The sequence below is a fragment of the Orcinus orca genome, chromosome 9 (assembly GCF_937001465.1).
Source record: "Orcinus orca chromosome 9, mOrcOrc1.1, whole genome shotgun sequence".
NCBI classification, from domain to species: Eukaryota; Metazoa; Chordata; class Mammalia; order Artiodactyla; family Delphinidae; genus Orcinus; species Orcinus orca.
Genome location: NC_064567.1, coordinates 38290579 through 38305461, shown reverse-complemented (window position 1 = coordinate 38305461; position 14883 = coordinate 38290579). Strand labels below are relative to the sequence as shown.

At 38.5% G+C, this 14883-nt stretch overlaps 1 protein-coding gene across 1 annotated transcript in view; it reads right to left on the bottom strand.

The window, feature by feature from the left end:
* Positions 1-1503: 1503 nt before the first annotated feature.
* IMMP2L (inner mitochondrial membrane peptidase subunit 2) overlaps positions 1504-14883 on the bottom strand; it is a 910414-nt gene continuing 897034 nt past the window's right edge. The window contains exon 7 of the mRNA XM_004269889.3: positions 1504-2154. Within this exon, the coding sequence (XP_004269937.1) occupies positions 2017-2154 (138 nt within the window). The 3' untranslated portion in view covers positions 1504-2016. The remainder of the gene's footprint in view (positions 2155-14883) is intronic.

The following is a 14883-nucleotide window of genomic DNA, read 5'->3' as shown; positions in this document are numbered from 1 at the left end:
CCTCAGGTCATAACTATGAATATAAGCTAATAGGCCTTTTTCACAGAAAGACTGGGCTCCTGGGTCTGTTGCCTCTTGCTGGCCCTGGGAGTGTTGACAATTAAGAACTCTTTCTTGGTTGGTTAATAGTGACAGTGATTGAGGCACTCATGAAAGTACATACTAGGGAACACAGTTATAAACTCTACCTGGAGTTTCATCTTTGAGGAGGTAGCTTATGAGCTGAGTTGTTCAACAAGCATCAAGAATTAACTCTGCTGGTGATATGCTAGATGGCCTGAGAATACAAAATTAAATAGAAGGAGCATTTGTCTCCTGTCTGAAGATTTACAATCTTGAATTAATAGTTTGAATAGGAAGACACAAATAGTCAATAAGGTAGTAAGGCTGATAGCCAATTTGCTGAACTGTTAAAATACCAAATTCTTCCATCCCAGGGTAAGTAGCAGCTAATCCAGGTACCCCTTTATTTGTTCTCTACTCTGTCCTGCCTCATTATCACCCCCAATCCTGTCTTCCATAGTCCCCGAACTTTCCTGTGTTCTAGTAACTAAAGGTTTAATACTTTTATGCAGTCAACATTTTACATATAATCCCAGGGGATGCACTTCACCGAGAGGTAAAAAAGTTTCAAGCCTTGAAATAGCAATGAGAATTTGGTAATCTGCAGTTAAAGGCCAAAGTGTGAAGTTCAAGTTGGGGAAGAGAGGGAAATGGAAATTAACTCATAAGGATAATATAGACCCACAGAGAGATATTAAGCAGATATTTTTTATAAAATGATAATTTTGACCAACCTTAGTATATAAGCACTCATTGATGTGTGTTGAACTAGCTATTATGATGCTAATGAATTATTATTAGTAACATATACTCTTACTTTGCATATGTTTTTTGCTGTTGCTCTTTCTGTTCCTGCCAGCTAATGAGTTTGCATCCACATTTGAAAGATGACTAATCCTTGTCTGGGATCTTATCTGCTGATGAAACAAAAGAAAATGAGACGAGGCACACAGAGGAGATTGAGCTAGAGATGTAGTTTCCATAAGCACAAACCTCCAACCAATGGGAGGGAAAAAAGAAAAGCTTCATACATATAGACTAGCATGCAGGGAATTTACCTCCTTAGCTATACAATTATAAAATCTATTATGCCACTATTACTCCACTTTTCAATAGGTGATTTCAGAATTATAGACATGAGCACTGAAAAATCATTGGGAGGGGAAAAAAAATCAAACTTGATCTAGAGTGATTTTTCCATTTCACTCAGAACATTTTACCAAACAGTATCCGAATATTGACAAATAGGTTTACTCATCAATGTGCATAGGCATGAGATCACTAAGAAGTTCTGGATTAAAAAAGGGCCAGTAAGAAAGATTTGGTTATATGAAAATATTGAGAGATTGATTCCCCATTGCTTCCTCCCTTCCCAAAGAGAGAATGTATTCCTTATTAATGGATGATTATTACAGGTCAAATAATAAACACCCAAAACAGTACCTGAGCAAATCAGTGTTTTATTGTTACATCATAGTTTACTGTTCTTCCTGACAGTCACTGCATTGTAGATACTGTCAATTATAATTCCTAACACTATGTGTATAATGTTTCTTCATCTTCAGAGTAACTGAGTAATGTTATTTACTTCCATCACATCTTAGTCTTCATATTCTTCCAGCAGTAAGCTCCAAAATCAAAATCTATCAATAGAATATGTATGCGTAAAAAATCCAAAATTTATCCCTTTGAGACATGGGAATAAAATTTTCATATTCCCAAAGGTCTGCATTTTTTTGGCATTGAACAGGGTATTACAATTTAACACAAAATCAGGTGACATTTAATAATATTTAATATTTTACAACTCTTTCTCTACTAATACAGATCATCTTAATGTGATAGAAATGTTTCTTGCACAGCATCATCTTGGGGGCAGCGTTGACCCTATGGTGTTCCTCTTCTCCATCCCTCTTCCTGGGGTTGGTGGTGGTGCCTCCCCATCGCAGCAGCTCAGGGAGATCCATGCAGGCAGTCCTCTTCACTCTGAATGGGCAAGCGCTCTGGAGGAAGAACAGATTCCAATTTCTGCCAGCGCTCTGGAGGCCACAGGATGTGAGTAGCATGACCATGCAGGAGTCCCAGGGAAACCTGAACTCGTGAGAGACACAAAGTGAGAAAGATGTTCTTTTATACAGGATCATCATTAATATCTTGAAAACAGAATTTGATCCAGGTCTGATGTTCCATGGAAAGATAACGATGATGATGAAGAGAGTAAACCCTTAGTGGCATTTTTTCTAGGTGCTTTATATATGTAAGTTCCTTTAATACAACCATTTGAGGTAGGTACTGATATCCCCTTTTTGCATAAGAGAAAACTATGTTCAGGGAGGTTAAAGCACTAGCCAGAGGTCACATAGCTCTCAAGCCACAGAGGCTGGCTTCAAGGCTGAGTAGTCCAAGTTCAGGGGCTGCACCCTTAACCTCTATCGTCGGTAAACTGGTTGCTTAACCCCCGGAGGCATGAATCTGGTTTACATTCTCAGAATTTCCTCCAGCGTTCCCAGTATCTCAGAGAGACTTTTTCTTTCTTTTTTTTTTGGTGGAAAATCAGAGATACCTTAAAAATATCTATATGTTGTAAAAAATCCTGTCCCACATACTGAATGAGCAGCAGAAGTTAGGTGTGAGGCTGGGTAGGGTGCCTCCACCGAAAGTACACTGAGCAATTTGGATCTGCTGCTCACGAGGAGAGGCGGGAAACCAAGGGAGAAAAATCCAGTGTATGGTCTTCTACTGATGATGGTTCGACTTATGACTTTTGACTTTATGATGGTGTGAAAGCAAGATGCACTCAGTAGAATATGATGGTGTGAAAGCAAGACGCACTCAGTAGAAACCGTACTTCCAATTTTTATCTTTTCCCAGGCTAGCAATATACGGTATGATACTGATACTTTCTTGTGATGCTGGGCAGTGTCTTTGAGCTGCACAATTCCAAGGGTAAACAATTGATACACTTACAACCATTTTGTTTTTCACTTTCAGTACAGTATTCAATACCTTACATGAGATAGTCAGTACTTGATTATAAAATAGGCTTTGTGTTAGCTAATTTTGCCCAACCGTAGGCTAATGTTAAATGTTCTGAGTACGTTTAAGGTAGGCTAGATGAAGCCATGATGCTTGGTAAGTTAAGTTTATTAAATGCATTTTTTACTTAAGATATTTTCAAACTTCAGTGGGTTTATCAGGATGTAACCCTATCGTAAGTGGAGGAAAATCTATATGAAAATCACTGCAGATGGTAAAAGACATACCAGGATGGAAGAGGAAGCAAGGGAAGGGAACTTCTCCTGGAGGATATAAGACTGAGTCCTGAGAGGGAGGGAGCCCTTAAAGACATGTCAGGGCTCCCTAGGGACATGAACTGCAGTGCTCAAAAGAATGTAGCAAAAAAAAAAAAAAATTTCCAGGCCCTCCCTCAGACCTGTGAAGGGTAATCTGTGCCTTTTGTTGGTGCTATCAGGTAGTATTTTAATGGTATGCAGAAGCTTACAAAACACACTCATATTGAGTGCCATCTATAAACCAGATACTATGTGTCCATTTTATTTTCAAATGTTTTTCCTATAAATTGGTGCTCCATAGTAATTAACATATGACACTGCTTTCATTAAAGTTCTTCTATTTATATGCATTTGAAAAAACACACTGCCCAGAGACTCAGAGCTGGATGTCAAGGGAGACACTTCCAAATAGATAACCAGAAACATTAAAAAAAAAAAAGTAAAGAAAACATTCACAACATCTTGAAATACAAACAAAATAAGCCCAAAGGGTACCAAGAAGCCCATGGGCCCAATAAAGGAATTTTTCTTCAACTTGTTACTGTAAAAATCAAACCTACAGAAAATTTGAAAATGTTGTATAAAAAACAGCTCTATTCACCAAAATTCACCAGTTATTTACATTTTGCTGCATTCATTCCCCTCTCATATGTGCATATATGTATTTCTACACATATACTTTTTCCTGAAACATTTGAAATTCGTCATTATGCTGAATTTATCCCCAAATACTTCAGCATGTATCACCTAAGACACTTTCCTACATGAACACAATACATTATATGCAAGACATTTAATATTGATACAATATTACTTAATGTACAGCCCATATACAAATGTTTTCAATTGTCCAAATGTGTTTCAGAGCGATATTATTTTTTTAATTTTCAACTGAGGATCACAAATTGCATCATGATTGTCACTATGATGCTTCGGTTTCCATTTGGCTTAATGTAGAGGTTCTACATCTGTAATTGCCCGATTTTTTCCCCTCCTGATTAGAGTCAAGTGTTCTTGGCAAGAATACCATATAGTTGATATTATATTCCTACCATTTTATCACATCAGGAGGCACAAAATATCAGTTCATCTCATGTCATGTGAAGTTTGATCATTCGATTAAGGTGATGTTGACCAGGTTTCTCTTGCAAACCAATCATTTTCCTTTTGTAATAAGTAATCAGGGGGATGATATTTTGAAATGTAAATATCCTGTATGTCAACAACATATCATCTCACTGCTCTCTGAAGGAAGCTGGTTTCTAAAGCATCTAATAATTTTAAAATCTATTGATTATCCTGCCTGAAACAGGATAATCAATTATCCTTTCTAGATTTGTTATTTCTTTTACGTTTATTAGCTTCCCTTCTTAAGAAGTGCTGTCCCCTCCAACCTCAAATGCCTATATATATATACATATATATGTGTATATATATATATATATATATATATATATATATACACATACATATATATATAGTTTTTTTTTAATTGTGGCACACAGGATCTTTTAGTTGTGGCTTGTGGGATCTAGGTCCCTGAACAGGGATCAAACCCAGGCCCCCTGCATTGGGAGCACGGAGTCTTAGCCTCTGAACCACCAGGGAAGTCCCCAAATGCCTATATTTTAACATAAAAGATTCCTTTTTAAATTGAAAATCTTACTATCATTTGTTTTTTTTGATAGTCAGATGTCCTACATTGGGCCAGTGGGAGTCCTTTGTTCATTTTCGAATATGTCTCCATGAATCTTTGAGCACTTCCTAACTTTATGGTACCATTAGGTGTTGTGGGCTTACCTTGTTCTTTATACCTGTTCCCTCTGAAATTAGACATCTCTTTAAAGAGCCTTGGTTTCTTTTATCAAGGAATGCTATTTAGAAATCAAGATCTGGTACTAGATGTGCTCATTGCTCCTGGAGGTGTCAATCTTCTATGCCATTTCAGGAGATAAACATAAAAAGCCCCAAACCACAGGATTCTCTCTTACCTTCCTGCATTCCCTATTTCTATCTCCCTTCTTCCAGAGTGAGCACTCTGTCTCCCCATAACAACACATTTACACTATCCTACAATACACAAAAAATAGTTTTGAGATCACTATACTATAAATACTACCAACAACAAATTTCCTGAGTAAAAATCGAGATTTCTTTGCAATTACTTTGGTCCTTAAAATAGATCTCATTTTAAGGGTGTATTGGCAGAGTCCTGTATTCAAAACTTAGTTGAATTCAGTCTTTTCTTCTTCCCAATATACAGTTCTATTTCCATTTGATATATAGTTAGGCCCATTTGTTTCTGTTTGTATTCCATTTTAGAGTTCGCTTTTGTTATCCTTTTTGATTCAACTTAACTTTTGAATAAATATTTAAATGGTTTAAGAGTAAAATTATTCTTAAAAGGTAATGGCATGCAGAATAATGTCCCCACACAAACTCCCAAGGTGCATATCCTGATCCCCAGAAGGTGTGAACATGTAATGTTCCAGGGCAAAAGGGGAATTAAGGTTACAGATGGATTTAAGGTTGCTGATCAGTTGGTCTTAAGATAAGGAGACTATCCTATAGGATCCCATGGATACAAATGTAATCACAAGGGTCTTAAATGTAGACCAGCTAGGCAGAAGGTTCAGATTCAGAGAGCTATTTGAAGATGCTGATGCAGAACAGGGCCATGAGCCAAGGAATGCAGGTGGACTCTGAAAGCTGGCAAGGAAACAAATTATCTCCTAAAGCTTCCAGAATAAAGGCAGCCCCCCTGATACCTTAATTTTAGCCTAGTGCCCATTTTGGACTTTTGGCCTCCAGAACTGTAAAATAATAAACTTACGTTGTCTTAAGCCACTAAACTTGTGGTGATTTATTACAGCAGCAATAGGAAATAATAAACTAATAAAAGATACACAGAAGTTCCACTCCCATCTGCTACCTTACCTCTCTAATAGGCTAACTAAATTAATTAGTTTCTGGTTTATCCTTTTTTTTCCCAAAAAAGAAACCCAAATATTTTTATCAGTTTTTATCTATTACATTCTTATTTCCCTTTTTTCTCATACTGACGGTATATATTCCCTTTTGCATGGTACCTTTATTCTTAACAGCATATCCTGGAAACCACTTCCTATCACTTCATAAAGATGGAGCCTGTGGCTTTTACAAAAGCCCTATCCCACATCCAAGCGATTCTGATTAACCCCACTAGAAATCTAGATCTGGACTTTCCACTTGGCTTCACACCAAGAAAAAAGGTAAACCTAACCAACTTTAAAAACTCTCTTGAATATATCTGGAACTCCTAAGTAACCATTCTAACCATATTAACTGCAGAAGCCTAGATCTAAATGGTCTGTCATGCTGCCGTTTTTTAATCTATTTTTGTTCTTGTCTGGGCTCAGCTGAGCTAGAGAACAGCTGGTCTCCATCCCCTCCACAATAACCCTTTTTAGATTTGATAGCTGCTACTCAGTTGTTCCTCAAGCCTTTATTTGCTTTTCCAAGTTGTTTAACTTTTTTCATAAGGTTGATCTGCCAATCTTTTAACTTGGCTGAACTCCTGCCAATATTTTTGCCTGATTTCCTAGTTTCGGAGATCAGTTTTTACAGAGTGATTCAATTTTTTTAAATCAACATTCAGTTGACCAAAACCTATTATAATTTTATTCCAAACATTTATTAGAGATGCTACTCTAACTTTCTGAAAAAAATGATTCATCTTCATAATTATAAATAATGGTGAAAATTCCCACAGATGGATAATGTCAGTATCATTTTAAAATATGGTATGGGAATGCAAAATATAACTGTTTTTTAAAGACTGAGATTAAGATAGAGAGTGCCTAGTCACTCTCTTAGCTATCTTGTCACGGATCTTTATTTTTTTTTGGTTGGTATGTACATAGACATGCAAAGAACACAGTGAATTTAAAAGGGCATAAAAATCCAGAAATATATTAAACTTTAAACAAATTAAAAGTTCTCTTCAGGTACAGCTTTGGTGTCCACACATACTGTGTTAGGCATGGTCTTCCAGAGAAACAGAACTAATAAGATGTGTGTATATATAGGAAGAGGTTTAAGGAATTAGCTCACACAATTATGGAGACTTGGTGAGTCCAAAACTCTGATGCAGAGGGCCAGTAGGCTAGAGACTCAGGAAAGAGCTGTAGTTTAAGCAAGTTCAAAGGCAATCTGCTGGTAAATTCCTCCCTGGTTGGGGGAATGTCAGCCTTTTGTTCTTTTCAGGCCTTCAACTGACAGATCTGCAGTATGTGGGTGTGACTTATCCAACCTGCTTTCAAAGTCCACCCATCTAAATGTAAATCTCATCCAAAACCACTCTCGCTGAATGATGTTTGACCAAATATCTAGGCATCTTGGCCCAGCCAAGTTGACCGACAAAAGTAACCATCATACCTACAAATATAATCACCTCTGACAAACATATTTCCTCTGTGCTTACTCAGTCACACACAGTGTTCACTATTTTCGGGGTGATGTTCCAAATGACTTACTTATACATACTGACTCATTTAATTCTCACAACAACCCTGATGCAGGTACTATTATTGTCTCTACTTCATAGTTGAGGAAACTCAGGTATAACAATACATTTTTTGAGCTGAGGCTTTAACACATGCCCTCTGGCTCTCGAATATCTATATCAGGATCATCACCATATAATTTATTATACAAATGAGACACTTCTGACAGTCAATGGGGGCACTTTTTAAATTAAGTCAGGATAGTAATTTGTCCAAGACTGTCCTGGACAAATTAAGATACGGTCACCCTAATCATACTACTTCTTGATATTCCTAGGTCCCACATACTTTCCTGAAGCAAGTAGATTTATCAAAAGGAAATGCACATTATGGGCAGAACTGTGTTCCCCCCAAATTCATATACTGAAGCCCTAACGCCTAGTACCTCAGAATGTGACTGTGTTTGGAGATAGGGCCTTTAAAGAAGGGACTAAGATAAAATGAGGTCATTAGGGGAGGCCCTAACCCAATCTGATGGTATGCTTGTAAGAAGAGGAGATTAAGGCACACAAAGAGGTAACAGGGTTGCATGTAGACAGGTGAAAGACCATGTAGGCACACAGCAAAAGGACAGTCACTTGCACGCCAATTAGAGTGGCCCTGGAAGAAACCAAACTCACCAACACAGTGATCTTGGACTTCTAGGCTCCAGAACTGTGAGAAAATTTGTTGTTTAAGCCATGCAGTCTGTAGTATTTTGTTATGGCAGCCCTAGTAAACCAATACAGACATAAATAAAAAGGAACACTGTGCTGGAAGCCAGCTCCTGAGATGTCCCAATATTCACACAAAATAGGGGAACAAAGGAAGAGGATGAGAAGAAAAAAGGAAAAACATCTGTTATTAAAGAGCGAGAGAGAAAGAGAGATGCTTACGCATGTATTGAATACAATTATTTTCAATAGCTTAAATACTCTGACCAACCAACCTAATATTTTATTGGGACTCAACGCTCCCCTCTCTTTGCTCGTTTGTGTTCCCTGTGTAGATGTGTCTCCTCCAATGGATTCACAGTATTTTTAGGCTTGAGGAATTCACTTTTACAGTAAATTTTAAAACACAACACCAAAAACACATTAAACATTATAAACCCTTAGCAGATCATTGTATTTTTAGGATCTACTGAACGAGAAAATAGGTCCATTTACATGTATTAATGAGCCTCTTACAATAACTCTTTTGCCCAAAGATGGGGAATCAAGGATCTAGAATGATTGTGTACCCCACTAGCAAAAATACTTGAGAATTCACCTTTGTATTTATATATTTAAAAGTGTATATATAATATATAAATATAAAATTATATAATATATAATTATATAAAAGTATATTAAAATTATATATACATATGTATTAGTATTAACACTCTATAAAACCAAATGTTAGTAAAGCTCAAATTCTTATTTTTCAGATCCAAAGTTCTAATTATTTATTTATTTATTTTGCATCCAAGGGATCACTATAAACACGCCCTATATATTCCTGCTCCCTCTTTAGAAATCGCTTCTCTGGCAAACACCAAAATTACTGTCTGGAAAGTGATCAGTTTTATCAGTCAACTGGTTTGTTTTGTCCACATGCTGCCAAGGGACCACATGGACTAAATTTACATGAACTACCTGTCTTTGATCGAATTGGCTCCACTAAGAAGTTATTTTGGCATCTGGCAGACACAGCCTTCATGGGCCCAGCCTTTGCTTCATGTGCCAGGGGCACAGGTGTGTGTTACTCTGGTTCCCTCCACCCATTTCCACAGGGCTACAGTCTACAGAACACTCTTCTGATTCTTGGCTTCAGGGCACCCTCTGTTGAAGGAAGAGCTTGCAAGGACAGTCTGTGAGTACTGTGGTAAAATAATAAAAATAAAACCAGTTACTTTGTACTGGTCATTGCTGAGCAAGGACAAACATAAGCACTTGAGTCTAGAGATAGGACAGAGGGGAAAACACAGAAAAGAAGTTAAGGAAGAAAGAAGATGACTGTTAATGTGAGCAAACTCCTTTTTAAAAAGATGTTCAGAACTAGAGCCAGGGTCAGAAGAGGACCAATATGAAAAATCAGGTGAAGCATAAAACTTCCAAGTTTATGTGATTAAAATGTTTTCTGAAAAGGACAATGTTTTATCCAAGATTAGGAATTACTTTTCAGCAACAAATATTTGTTGAATGAGTGAATGTTCATTAAAGAGGAAAGCTAAGATCTGGAAATGCTATATTTTCTGATCTGGGCATCAAGGAAATTCCCTAACTTATCTTAAGAGAAACATCCATAGTTTGCTGGAAAACAATATTAAGTGACATAAGAGCTTTACAGATGATGTGCCACCGTGGATTGACCACAAACTAGTGATACAGTTCTTGATACAGTTCTTTGGTCGAGTCTCAAAAGAATTTTTTAAAGTTACAGTATGGAATTTAAAACATGAAATACATAGATTTAAAATTGTTATATTTCCTGCCTCTTAAGAATTTTTAAATATGTTACACAGGCAAAGAAAATTGGTTTGGATTGCCTCTGGTGACCACCATTTACCTCCAAAACAAATGAACAATATTAGGGAGGAGAGAAATGTATAATGACTGGTCCTCAGTCTCCTGGGATGAGTACCATTGGTTTTTGAGTAACAGACCAAAATTCTGGCTACTTGTCCTCTTCCACACATTAAACTTTTCCTGAATACAACATCCACATCAGTCTGCTCACAGTGGCAGCCAGGGAACACTGCTCACTGCTGTATTGACAAACTCTTTCTGGACTGGAGTACCACAAAAGAGGATGTTGTCTTGATAACTACTGATAAGACCAGAGATGCGAGTGGTACCTGGAGAGCAGGACACAGGAAAGAAACATGGGACTTCACTCAGGGCCCGTGCTTTGGTACTGTGCATTCAATATGATGCTGCAAGTGGAGAGTGCAGGGCAGGTTCTGTGCACTGGTGATCAATCCCGAGGGAGCAGAGCACTGTACACCAGTTACTAATCCCGTGGAAGGACTCCAACTAAATGGAGGACAGCATAGATCATCACAATGCCAGCCACAAGGAATAGACGTCTAACATCTCACCCACTGCATCTTGGTGTGCGTCACCAAGGAAAACACAACGCCATCAATCTCTGGATGGAACAGTGCATCGCTCACACAGAGAAGAGACAGAGCAACATCGGCTTCCACTGTGGGTGTTGCTGGTACTCAGCTCCACAGAGAAGGATGCCCTGATAGTGCAGAGATTTGCCTTCCTGGCCCTGCCTCTGTGGTCACCATTTTCTGGGAATGTCAGTGTTACACAACCACAACACTCAAGGCAGGTACTTAAAAACAACCTAAAAGACTAAGAGAAAGAGGTTGAGGAGAACAAAATAATTCCTTTATCAGAGAGCATAAAAGTGAGCTCTCTTGAAATTATGAACAAAAGCAGATGCGTGGTCTAAGTGAATCAAAAAGAATTAGAAATAAAGACAGGCAAAAACATACCATATGGAAAAATAAGCAACAGCACTGTTTTAAAATATTATGAAAAGGATATTTTTTGTAAGTCTGAAGGACAGAAATGATAGCACCTACTTTATTTTTACACATGGATTAACATATACAAATCTGAGGTTTTCATTAACATTGTTTGATACAGTAGACAAGGGTCAGAAAGAGAGTAGTAGTGGCTTGTCAACCAGCACACATTCCCAAGATGCTTATCTACAGTGTTGAGCAGATAAACATAGTCCTCTAAACAAAAACATGTAGGGAGGCTGCTTGAAGTCTAAGCAAGCACTGACTGGCATCTACTCAAACACAAACTAGTAATGGCAAAGCTTTGGTTGTAGAGGTGAATGAGAGGCAGGAGGGTCATGCACTAAAGAATTATGCAGAACACAAACAAGGAAAGTATCAACACTCCTAAGACCTAAGCTGGTCAGCAAAAGAATATATAGGAAGAAAGGAGGGGAGAAGGAAAGCTCTAGAAAAATGGAGAAATAAGTTAGAACAGAGGGGAAGCAGCAGCAGGTAAGGTAAAAGGCACAGAGGCAGTGGTGGCACACTGAGAAAGCTTTATTTGTGGGGAATGGACCACTTCCATTGCCCCCCTCCCACAGGGACCCTAGTAGCCGCACCAGTTATGAGAACACATCACCATCCAGAAAATCCCAGCGCTGTTCTCTTTCTCCTCCCTGAAGTGACAAGAGGAAGGGTCCTTGTACCTGGGAATATTTCCCTTGGATGAGAACGCTTTCCTTCCTAAAGATGTATAATACAGGCTCACAATACCTCATCTACAATTCCAAAATCCAAAGAGCTCCGAAAGTTCAATTGTTTTGTAACTCTCTGGTAGCAAAACCAGACATGACCTAAACTGTTAGGAAATCATACCCTTTATTTATCCCCTGCAGTGTGCCTATTCATAATTTTTGCTGCAGGAGTATTAACGTGCTTGATTATAGAAGTTGCCCCAGACTCTGCTGGGAACGTTATGTTACATGGCATAGATACTGTTTAGATGCTGTGTGTAGACACTGATACCACCTTTCCAACATCCAAACAGTCTGATTTCTGAAACACATTTGCCCTCCAAGTTTTAGATATAGTATTACTATCTTTAAATATCTGCAAAGATGAATATTTACCAAAGAGGATAAATGTAACCAGAGTTTTGGGCTCAGTCCTAGGTGGGATGGGACCCCGTCTAGGACCTCACCAACTGGCGGGAAAGACAGATGTTTAAACAGAGCATCAAAATACAATCCAATGTGACAGACATATAAAGGAGCCAAGTGCCCTGGGAGCAGAGACTGCAGTCAGGCCTTGGGAAGGTTCCACTGAGCCGATGCATCTAAGCTGGCTCCCAGGGATGATGGAGACTTCCCTCTCCTGAGGGTAGACCTTTACCCAATGACATCCCCTGCCAGATTTCTGTCTAGAGCATTCTCCTAATCCTCCTTGCCCCCGCCCCCCACTGAGCTGCAAAATTGAGACAATGTGATAGGTTGATACAACCCAGTACTTTGCCATCGAAAAGGAAAGTCATATGCTTTACAAAAGATTCAAAATGAGATTCTCTCTTCTAAAGACCTCATTCTAGGACAAGTGTTTTCCTTCATTATCAACAATTTTCACTTTAATCATTTCAAAGCAATTTTCCTGTTCAAGACTGAGCTTTAATCAGAATGCATCTTCAGGTCACTTCATGGCCTCTTCAGGATTCTCTCTAGATAACTACAGAATCATGCATAATCATTCCCGTCCCCCCCAACCCCGGCACCTTCAGTAAATAGTTAGTTCAACATTTTATGCAGAAATAGAAACAAAACAGGCCTCTAGGGGTATCTCCAGCTAATTTTCATGAATTAATTTCCCAGGATTAATGTTTATGCACCAGTCTCTTCACCACATAATCAAATCACTGGAGTTGAAGTGGTCTAACTCCTTATTTTGCAGCTTGATTAAGCAGGTGATGAAATACTTGAATATAATTTGGATAGTTAGAAACTCACAGTATCAACAATAAACCACAGTGGAGGATGACATTACTGATGATGTCTCATTGCTTACTTCTGTTCTCTAGTAGCTCGTGTCCCACATGCTATTTTTATGTAGGAGATAAAACAGTTCATATAAATACATGAGGGGAGAGGCGTAAAAGTCTTTATCGTTGTTGACATTTTTTAAAACCATATTTAGGCCACTGGGCAGACAGCTGCTGAGACAAACCAGACTGCCATTGGTAGGAGAGGATTTGGGACAACAAGGTATCCAGTAGCCGTTGCCAGACCTGCTGCTATGGTGGGTGCAGTCACATCCCTACCATGGTTACCTCTGTTCATTTGGGTGGTTACCTGGCATCCAGTCTCTATCTTACCATCTCTCCCTACTTCCCATCCCTCTTTTTTCTTTTTTCAAAAAAAAAAAAAAAAAAGAAATCGAGGAGGCTTACAAAACAACCAACCAGGAACAAAAGAAGATGAATAAAAGTGACAACTACAAGAGCCCAGATAGTTGCTGTGGAGAGCACACTTGGTACGTAGCATGTTTTCTTCCTCATGGTGGCTCTCAGATAGCTAGCTTACACAGCTCTCATAGCAGAGGGAGAACTGTCCCAATTTTACGGGAAGCTAAGTTTTTATCTGATTAAATTTCTGCAAGCTATTTCTCACATGGGCTCTGTCACAGGATACTCGAAGCATCAAAATGGACAATGTCCATGGAAGTAGGTTCCACTTAAAAGACAGTAGGACAGTTCCGCTTACTGGCAATTAGCTGTTCTGCCAAATGATTAAGGCGATGTCGTCTTGTATGTAATCTAGAGACCTAACTTATTCCAATGATAAGTACTTAGATGACCTGGCGGCACAGATAGATAGAATGCCCTTTAAATGATCTTTTCTAAATATTTCTTTCACCTGTGTTTTTGATCGACAAGATCTGTTCTGTGTTGTTTGTGGCTGGAGATAATTCCTGATCCAAAAATCTGGCTGTGTATCTACAAATGAAGGATGAGTTGGAATTGATGATCTACTGCACTCAGCCCTTTTCCTCATCCCAGAACAATATCTTAGTGGTCAGCGCTATAACTACTGTTCTTAAATTTAAGCTTACCAAAATCCAAAGAATTGTGTTGATAAGGAAAAAAGAAATTATGCAGTATAATAAAAGGTAATTGAAAGAATGGTCTAAACCCTAGCAAAACTGGCTTCTCTAGAAGAAATATCCACCAGGTATTTGAAGTGATAAAGGTACACATGGTGAAGCAGGATCTTAAGGATCACTGAGATCATTATAGGTATGGGTGTGGCGTGCGTGGGTACTGCCCATCTCAACCACCTTTTTGTGTCTGTACAAGTCTTGGTGAGAAGAAATGCCTTCATCCACTGCCTAACACCCCAAGCTGGATGGTCCAGATATTCCTTCTCTCCATTGCCAATAGCTGAGGGTAGGCACATGACCAGGGCTCAACCAATTGGATACTCACATCCAGGGCTATGAATGTGGAGGG